The sequence below is a fragment of the Phacochoerus africanus genome, chromosome 9, assembly GCF_016906955.1.
Source record: "Phacochoerus africanus isolate WHEZ1 chromosome 9, ROS_Pafr_v1, whole genome shotgun sequence".
Taxonomy (NCBI): domain Eukaryota; kingdom Metazoa; phylum Chordata; class Mammalia; order Artiodactyla; family Suidae; genus Phacochoerus; species Phacochoerus africanus.
The window spans coordinates 61,917,933-61,927,520 of NC_062552.1; the positions used below are offsets into that span (position 1 = coordinate 61,917,933).

Consider the following 9,588-nt stretch of genomic DNA (forward strand, 5'->3'; position numbering starts at 1 on the left):
AGAGAACACCAAGATGCCTGAATTCTGACTTGGGTAAGAGGGTTCTCTAGGACTTTAGTCTACCATCTTCTGGGACTCGTGTTTTTCCAAATAAAGTCTTATCCCTTGTCCCAGTACCTCATCTCCCGATTTACTAGCCTGTTGTGCAATGAACAGAACAAGTCTGGACTCAGTAACATCACCATTTATGTGAAACACTCACACAATAGTCAACTATTTCTATTGCTATACACATATACATGTATACACATGGTATAAAAGTCTAAATGAAGCACACTAACTGGTAACAGTGATAGTTTAGACTGGATGGTGACTTAAGGAGTATTTTAGCTTTCCTGAAGTTGTTGAAACTTTTCACAATAAGAATAGATTCATATATGCCTTGTGTATTTAAAACATTTAAGCAGCTTAAAAATAAGGTAAAAATCTAAATATTTAAACTTAGAAAAATACATAAATACTACAGAAGTTTTGAAAACAAAGAAACAAAGCAACAAATTAAAATCTCCCATGTTCACGGCACTTACAGATAATCATGGTTATTGTTTTACCATATTTCTTCCTAATCTTTTTATATGTACATTTTTAGTGAGATATTTATCTATAGACAATTTTTTTTTTTTTTGGTCTTTTTGCCCTTTCTAGAGCCAAACTAGCGGCATTTGGAGGTTCCCAGGCTAGGGGTCAAATCGGAGCTGTAGCCACCGGCCTACGCCAGAGCCACAGCAACGCGGGATCCAAGCCACGTCTGTGACCTACACCACAGCTCACAGCAACACCGGATTGTTAACCCACTGAGCAAGGCCAGGGATCAAACCTGCAACCTCATGGTTCCTAGTAGGATTCGCCAACCACTGCACCACGATGGGAACTCCCCAAAAATTACAGTTTTAAAAGCTCCAGTATATATAGAAGAATTAATAAGACAGACAAATTTATGCAAATATCACATTCAATAAAATTACATACAGACCTTTTTTCAGCTGAGGTTTTTGAGATTCAGCAGATGCAAGAAATTGAGTTCTCTGAAATGCAAGAAGTCTATGTTAAAGTACCACCATAAATCTTGCTAACTTAAAGAAGTATTCAAATAACAATCATCAATAACTCTCCAATCATGCAAGTAATCTATTAAGTGCATACAGGTACAAAGAATTATTTTGAATACGGTTTAAAAAACAAGGAGTTCCCGTAGTGGTTTAAAAAACAAGGAGTTCCCGTCGTGGTGCAGTGGTTAACGAATCCAAGTAGGAACCATGAGGTTGCGGGTTCGATCCCTGGCCTTGCTCAGTGGGTTAAAGGATCCAGTGTTGCTGTGAGCTGTGGTGTAGGTTGCAGACACGGCTCGGATCCCGTGTAGCTGTGGTTGTGGCGTAGGTCAGCAGCTACAGCTCCGATTCGACCCCTAGCCTGGGAATCTCCATATGCCGCAGGAGCGGCCCAAGAAATAGCAAAAAGACCAAAAAAAATATCATGTCGTACTTTTGCTTTCCAAACTACTAATAATGCATAATGCATATTTATAATATATAAATTATAACGTTTAGTTTGTAGAATTATAATGCATGATAAAATGTACACAAATAAACGTGCTAGGTTCTTTTTTTTTTGTCTTTTCTAGGGCTGCACCCACTGCATATGGAGGTTCCCAGGCTAGGGGTCTAATCAGAGCTGTTGCTGCTGGCCTACACCAGAGCCACAGCAATGCCAGATCCGAGTCATGTCTGTGACCTACACCACAACTCACGGCAATGCCAGATCCTTAACCCACTGAGCAAGCAAGGGATCGAACCCAAAACCTCATGGCCACACCCATAGCATGCACAAGTTCCCAGGCCAAGAATTAAAGCCATGCCACAGCAGTGACCCAAGCTACAGCAGTGACAATGCCAGGTCCTCAACTCCTAGGCCACCAGGGAACTCCCAAATGAACTTTTCTTATATCAACCTTCCATGTTATATATGATAAAGTATGCTATAAGCAAAAATAATGACTGAAATTGCCCAGAAGCAATAAGAGACATTAATCTTTAGATTCTGGATGCTAAAACAATTCTAACCAGATTAAATGAAAATAAATCCACACGTAGATATATCATAGGAACCTGCATCAGGAACAATAAGTTCTTAAAAACAACCAAAGAAAAAAAACTCTATCACCAGATCACCTGCAAAGAAAGGACAATTAGATTGACAGCTGACTTCTCACTGGAAGTGGAAAATAATACCATACGACGTTACAATTATCCCCAAGAGTACTGAGTAAAATCAATGTTAATCTAGACAGAAGATCATTAAACTATGGCTCGCAAGTCAAATCCAGTCTATGTCTATATGGCCCATAAGCTAAGAATGATTTTTATATTTTTAATGGTTAAATTTTTTAAATATTTTCTAACACATGAAAATTATATAAAATTCAAACTTCAGTATCTACAACCAAAATTTTAGCAGAACACAGTCACACTATTATCTATGGCTGCTTTTGCCCTGCAAATGGATAGCTGTTTTACTTGTGACAGATAATATACGGCCCATGAAACTCAAAATATTTACCAGTGGTCCATTAAAAAGCAGTTTACTGGAGTTCCCGTCGTGGAGCAGTGGTTAACAAATCCGACTGGGAACCATGAGGTTTCGGGTTCGATCCCTGCCCTTGCTCAGTGGGTTAACGATCCGGCGTTGCTGTGAGCTGTGGTGTAGGTCGCAGACGTGGCTCGGATCCTGCGTTGCTGTGGCTGTGGTGTAGGCCGGTGGCTACAGCTCCGATTCAACCCCTAGCCTGGGAACCTCCATATGCCGCTAGAGTGGCCCAAGAAATGGCAAAAAGACAAAAAAAAAAAAAAGCAGTTTACCAACCTCTATCTGAACTCTCACACCAGTTAAAACTAATTTTCAAGAACAGTGGCAAATTTTAAAAGGCTTTCAGAAAAATAAAATTTGAGACATTTTTAAATAAATAAACTTTTAATGGACACACATTAAGAAATAAACTTTTAATGGATATATATTAGGAAAAAGGAAAATTACCCCAGAAGGGAGGAATAGAACAAAGAATTGGTAAAATATGGAAGTATACTATAAGTATTTACTTACTGAATAAAACAAACAAGAAATATAATTTGTAATGTTGAATTGAGAAACACAAAAACAATAAAAATGAATAACGGCATGAATTGGCAGAAGGTAAATGGTAATAAATCATTCCATGATCCCTGTATTATTAAGGTTTAAGTCTGAACTTTAGGTTAAATACGTATTATTTTTTAAATCTGGCTGCTCATTTAAGGAAGATTAAAGAAAATAAGAAGAAATAAATGAAATTCTCTAGTTAAAAGACAGATTATCAGGAGTTCCCACTGTGGTACAGCAGAAACGAATCCGACTAGTATCCATGAGGATTGGGGTTCGATCCCTGGCTTTACTCAGTGGGTTGCCATGAGCTGTGGTATAGGTCGCAGAAGCCTCTCAGATCCCATGTTGCTCTGGCTATGGTGTAGGCTGACAGCTATGGCTCCGATTCAACCCCAACCTGGGAACTTCCATATGCTGCAGGTGCGGCCCTAGGAAGCAAAAAAGTATAATAAGATAAAAATAAAAAAGACAGATTATCAGAATGGATTTTTTTAAATATCCAGATATATGCTAGTTGTATAAAAAAAAAAGTCTAAAACATAAGGGCAAAGGAAAACAAAGTAAAAGGACGGGAAAAGATATACCAGGAAATTAGAAGCAAAAAAGAAAAAGTAGAAATATTAACATTTAGACAAAACAGACTTCAAGAAAAAAAGCTTCATCAGGAAAACAGACAATAGATTGAAGACTAAAATGGAAAAGGCAGATTTTAAAACCTTTAAAAAATATTTCAAGGAGTTCCCATTATGGCTCAGTGCTAACGAACCAAACTAGGATCCATGAGGATGCGGGCTGGATCCCTGGCACCATTCAGTGGGTTAAGGGTCCAGCACTGCTGTGAGCTGTTGGGGGAGGTGGCAGACATGGCTCAGATGCAGCATTGCTGTGGCTGTGGTGTAAACTGGGGCTACAGCTCCGATTCAACCCCAGCCTGGGGACTTCCATATGCCACAGATGCAGTCTGTATCCTTTTATTTATCTTGATTTAACAAATACAGAAAACCTAATAAATAATCCATTTTAAAATGGGCAAAAGATTTATAGAAACACTTCACCAAAGAGATAAGGATGGATAAGCACATAAAAAGATATTAGTATCATTATTCATTAGGGAAACACAAATTAAAACACCATAACTGCTAATACAAATTCATTAGAATGGCTAAAATCAAACTTGATAGTACCAAGTGTTGACATGGATGTGTAAAAACTGAATTCCCCACACAGTGCTCATGGGAATGTAAAATGGTATAGTATAGCCACTTTAGAAAACAGGTTAGTAGGTCTTTCATTTTGGGGTGTTTTTTTTCAGCCACATCCACAGCATGCAGAAGTTCCCAGGCCAAGGAATGAACCCACGCCACAGCAGTAACCTAAGCCACTGCAGTGACAATGCCAGATCCTTAACTCGCTGCATCACAAGAGAACTCCTAAGTTTCGGGGTTTGTTTTTTTGTTTTTTTAAATAAACTTATCAGGAATGCCCATCACGGCGCAGTGGAAATGAATCCGACTAGGAATCAGCAGGCTGAGGGTTCAATCCCTGCCCTCACTCAGTGGGTCAAGGATCTGGTGTTGCCATGAGCTGTGGTGTAGGTTGCAGACGTGGCTCAGGTCTGGCGTTGCTGTGGCTGTGGTGAAGGCCAGCAGCTACAGCTCCAATTAGACCCCTAGCCTGGGAACCTCCATATGCTGCAGGTGTGGTCCTAAAAAGACAACGAAAATTTAAAAATTAAATAAATAAATATATAAATAAAATAAACTTATCATATAACCCAGCAATTACACTTCTAGAGAAATGAAGACACATGCATGCAAGGATCCATATACTAATAAACAGAGTAACATTATTCATAATAACCAAAAACAGGAACAATCCAAATGTCCATCAATTTGTGAATAAATGTCTATATTCATACAGTAGAATACCACTTAGAAATAAAAAGTACATAAAACAATATGAATGAACCTCAAAGCACATGCTAAATGATTCTACTATATGAAACTATAGAAAAGGCAAAAAGAAAAGCAGATCAGCCATGGACTGGGGTTATGAGTAGAGACTGGCTGTAAATGGACACAAGGGAAATTTCTGGAGTGATGGACCTAAGTAGATTGTGGGGACAGTCGTGCAACTATATAAATTTATTATAGCTGATCAAACTGGTAAATGCCATGATGTGTATATTCTACCTCAACAAAGCTGTTTTTATGAGGCTAAAGAACCCAACTATTTTTTGATCCAACTGGGATTTTTTTGGGGGGGGCGGGGGGAGGGATCTTTTTAGGGCTGCACCCACAGCATGTGGAGATTCCCAGGCTAGGAGTCAGATCAGAGCTGTAGCAGCTGGCCTACACCACGGCCAAAGCTACTCCGGATCTAAGCCACATCTGCAACCTACACCACAGCTCAGGGCAATGCCGTATCCTTAACCCACTGAGTGAGGCCTGGGATGGAATCTGCATTCTCATGGATGCTAGTCAGACTCGTTTCCACTGAGCCACAACGGGAACTCCCAGCTGGGATTTTTTTTTTACTTTTGGAGAACACATTAAGTAATGAATCTAAAAAGGTCAAAAAGCAATTTCATGAGTCAGCAATGCCTCTTTCTGCACAAAGTAGAAATAAATTATAATTTTTTTGATGAGTCTTTTTCTCAAAAGATCTTCTAGGAATTCTGAGATACAAAAGATTCTATTAGCCCATTTAATCTTATAACTGGGATGGAGATATATATATATATGTATGTAGAATAACTTATCTACTTTTCTTGGTTCTTTCTTCATTTTTAAGTAATTCTGTGATTATTCATTCATCTAACAAATATTCATGTAACACTTGATATATGCTTGGCACTATACTTGAGCCAAATCAACTAGTGCAACAGTAATTTTTGCTTTCTGTTCTGAAAGAATTAATCTTTTAATTTACAGGAAAAAAGATGGGTATCCTTACAAATACATCAAAAATAGGAATTATGGAGTAAAAAATGTTATAAGTATAGAGCATGGAAACCATAGCTATTTGATTTAAAAAAAAAATCTCTAAACCATTTATTATATATGCTTAAATAAAACCTAAATATCAGCCCCCAGTTTTCCAAAGGAACAGGTAATAACCCTGAGTAGTTTGGGTAGCATATCAGAATTTCTGTGTGACCCACGCGGGATTAGTTTTACTCCATTTTGCTGGGATGCCTCCTAGCCTCAAGGCCTTTAGTGCAGAATTCTTAGAAGTTTACTTATGGCTCTGTTCAAAACTCTGTGAGTTTTCAGTTTTTTAGTCTTCTCTCCTCCACATCTAATATATCTGTATCTACAGATCCACGTGTTTTTCCTTTTGTCACAAAATTAAGATAACACAACATACCCCTGTTAAAAAATCACAAGGCAACATGGAGTCAGGTATGCTAAATCCCATGTCACCAAACGAAGACTTAATTACAGTTTTAATTTTCCCAGAAATGGAATCTTAAACCAGTCAATCAGGAATCACCTGATCAGCAATAGTTATGTAATCTGCCTGACATACTTCTGCCATCACCTAAAGGAAAGTGACCCTGCAATAACCAACCCATTTTTTTGTCTATAACTTCCTTGTTCCTGCTCCCTTCTGCTTATAAAAGTCTTTTATTTTGTACAGTTCCTCAAAGCGCTTTTCTGTCTGCTAGATTAGATGCTGATTCACGAATCACTGAATAAAGCCAATATGATCTTTAAAATGTACTCAGTTGAGGGGAATCCCTGAGGTGGTACAGCAGAAATGCATCTGACTAGGAACCATGAGGTTGTGGGTTTGATCCCTGGCCTCAATCAGCGGGTTAAGGATCCAGTATTGCCGTGAGCCATAGTGTAGGTCGCAGACATAGCTTGGATCTGGCGTTGCTGTGGCTCTAGCGTAGGCCAGCAGCTACAACTCTGATTGGACCCCTAGCCTGGGAACTTCCATATGCCACAGGTGCAGCCCTAAAAAAAAACAAAAGATAAAAGACAAAAAATAAATAAAATAAAATAAAATGTATTCAGTTGAGTTTTGTTTTTTAATACCCCACTCCACAACTTTTACTTAAATACACACCATGGAAGTCCTTCCACATCAATATACATACTTCTAACATTCTTTTTAATGGTTGCTAATATTCCTCAGTATAGATATACCAGGAATCATCCATTTCTCTACTAATGGGCATTTGTTTCCAGCTTTTTGCCACTATTAACGGTACTATAAGGAGTACCATGGACCAGGTGCTTATGTTTTGCTTTTATTTCAATGGGATATAGTCTAGGAGTGGCACTACTAAGTCTTTTAGTTCTATTACAAGATGCCCTATCACTTCCAAAAAACAGAAGTTCACATTTCCATGCAGTATGAGATCGTGCTGTACAGCACTGGGAACTGTATCTAGTCACTTATGGGGCATGATGGAGGATAAAGTGAGAAAAAGAAAGTATATATATGTATGTGTGACTGGGTCACTTTGCTGTACAGCAGAAAATTGACAGAACACTGTACACCAGCGATAACAGAAAAAATAAAAATCATTTAAAGAAAAAAAGTTTCCATGCAGTGATAACCTGCAAGATAAGATTACCATACACTAACACTGTGAACAATAAGCTTGATAATACTGAAAATAGTTAACTTTTGACTGAAGTCCTAAAGTTATATCAAAACAAGAAAGTCATTCTCTTTAATATGCTATCAGAGACTCAAAAGTACAGGAAAATTCTGCCATCACATTCATATTCTGTTCATCAACACCAACCTGTACCAGCAATGAGAACTAGAGAATAAGGTATGTTTCCAGCAATGTCATATTACCGTTATACCTAACATTTATGTAGGTCAAGGATTTTATTATGTTTTCAATGTCTAAAATCTAGAAGAACTAATAATGCTTTTCATTTTTTTTTTAATTAACAAAAATCTTTGCTTTAGGTCTCCCAGTCTGTATTCTGAGTTTTCTGATTACACTACAATAATTTGATTTTGGAATACCCATTGTGGCTCGGATGATTACAAAACCAACTAGCATCCATGACGATGTGGGTTAGATCCCTGGCCTCACTCAGTGGGTTAAGAATTCAGTTTGCCACAAGGTGCAGCATAGGTTGGGGAGGTGGCTTAGATCTGGTGTTGCTGTGGATGAAGCTCCTCTTGGACACCTAGCCTGGGAACTTCCGTACTCCATGGGTTCAGCTCTAAAAAGGAAAAAAAAAAAAAAAAAGTGGACAGTTTCACACTTGGAACGTTACAGAAGTTAGATCTAATTATGAATTTACGCCTCAAAAGTAACTATTACTGGGCCATCCTGAATTAACCTGAGCTATTTTGTATTAGCAGTACGTGGGGTTTAATCAACAACACCTAATTCAGACCAGCTGAATCCCAAAACAGTCTTTTCCTAAACTTGAGAAAACTGTCCCGCCCCACCGGCAGAAGGTAGTGACGCAGAAAGCTTCCAGGATTCGTTTCCGTCAATGTCTAATCCAGGGGATTAACAGAAACTGTTTTGCACAGTGTGTAGTGCTTCCTTTCCAAACCTCATGAGACAGAAAGTATGAGGCTAGGAAAAGAGCCGTTTCTGATGAAAATCTCCCCTTTCCGGCCAGAGCACCTCAAGAGGGGCTCTAGCCCTAGCACAGGCCCAGAACTGCAGAGAACTCAGCCTGTCCCCTGGCCGAGCAGTTCCCAGGAGACTAACCGCTCCCGCCTCAGCTCCACATTTCCCCAGCAGCAGCGGCGTGGGACACTGCCTGCCCACCAGCCTGCCTGGCCGTTCAGCTCCGGAGCCGCTCCGCCCGGCCCCGGCAGACCTACCCCTTCCCCACCCTGTCTGGCGGCCGGAATACTAAACAGAAACTTAGCGCTCACCGTAGCGAGTCTCTCCTCAGCCATCTTAGCTCCGCCCCCACAATGCGAGGCCGGAAGTCGGCGGTTTCCCAGACAACCAGGCAAACGGAAATCATAGGACTGGGGGAGTAGGGAGGGACCTGGAAGCAGGGTAAGAAGTAGATCGCCGAGCGGAAGGCTTTGCCTGGGAGGCCCAGGATTCCAGAAAAGAGGCAAGAGCTGGGCACTTTGCTGCAGTCCACTTGACTTTAAAGGAGCCGGTGAGGGAATACGCAGCCAGTGGTCTCCTTCATCCCGGCCAGCGCTTACCGCCCCACGCCATCGTGTGGACGCTGCTTGCGAAACCCCCCCACAGCACTGGGTGGAGTGGCCAGCCCCATCTGGCCCTGCCCTGCTTTAACGCCACCCAGCGTTTATTTCTAGCCTTCTTCCGGAAGCCCCGGCCCTCAACCCCAAACCCTAGGACCCAGAACTTCATTTTCGCCTTAGATAAAAATTCCTTGTTTCTTGGCTACGGTATTATCTGCCCCGTCGGCCTCCCACTTTTGTTTACGCTAGGGTTTGCAAATTAGCAGCTGGTGGGCTGTATTTAAACGCAGC

At 40.3% G+C, this 9,588-nt stretch overlaps 1 protein-coding gene across 4 annotated transcripts in view; it reads right to left on the bottom strand.

Moving 5' to 3' along the window:
• Positions 1–9,091, bottom strand: part of BBS4 (Bardet-Biedl syndrome 4) — a 59,439-nt gene extending 50,348 nt beyond the window's left edge. The window contains exons 1-2 of one of the 4 annotated variants that reach the window (XM_047797301.1): positions 9,010–9,090; positions 974–1,025 (exon numbers count right to left, since the gene is read on the bottom strand). In XM_047797301.1, the coding sequence (XP_047653257.1) occupies positions 974–1,025; positions 9,010–9,033 (76 nt within the window). In that variant the 5' untranslated portion in view covers positions 9,034–9,090. Of the gene's footprint in view, positions 1–973; positions 1,026–9,009 lie in introns of all 4 variants that reach the window. The other 3 variants (XM_047797302.1, XM_047797303.1, XM_047797304.1) reach the window with 3 other exon arrangements.
• Between the last annotated feature and the right edge of the window lie 497 nt (positions 9,092–9,588).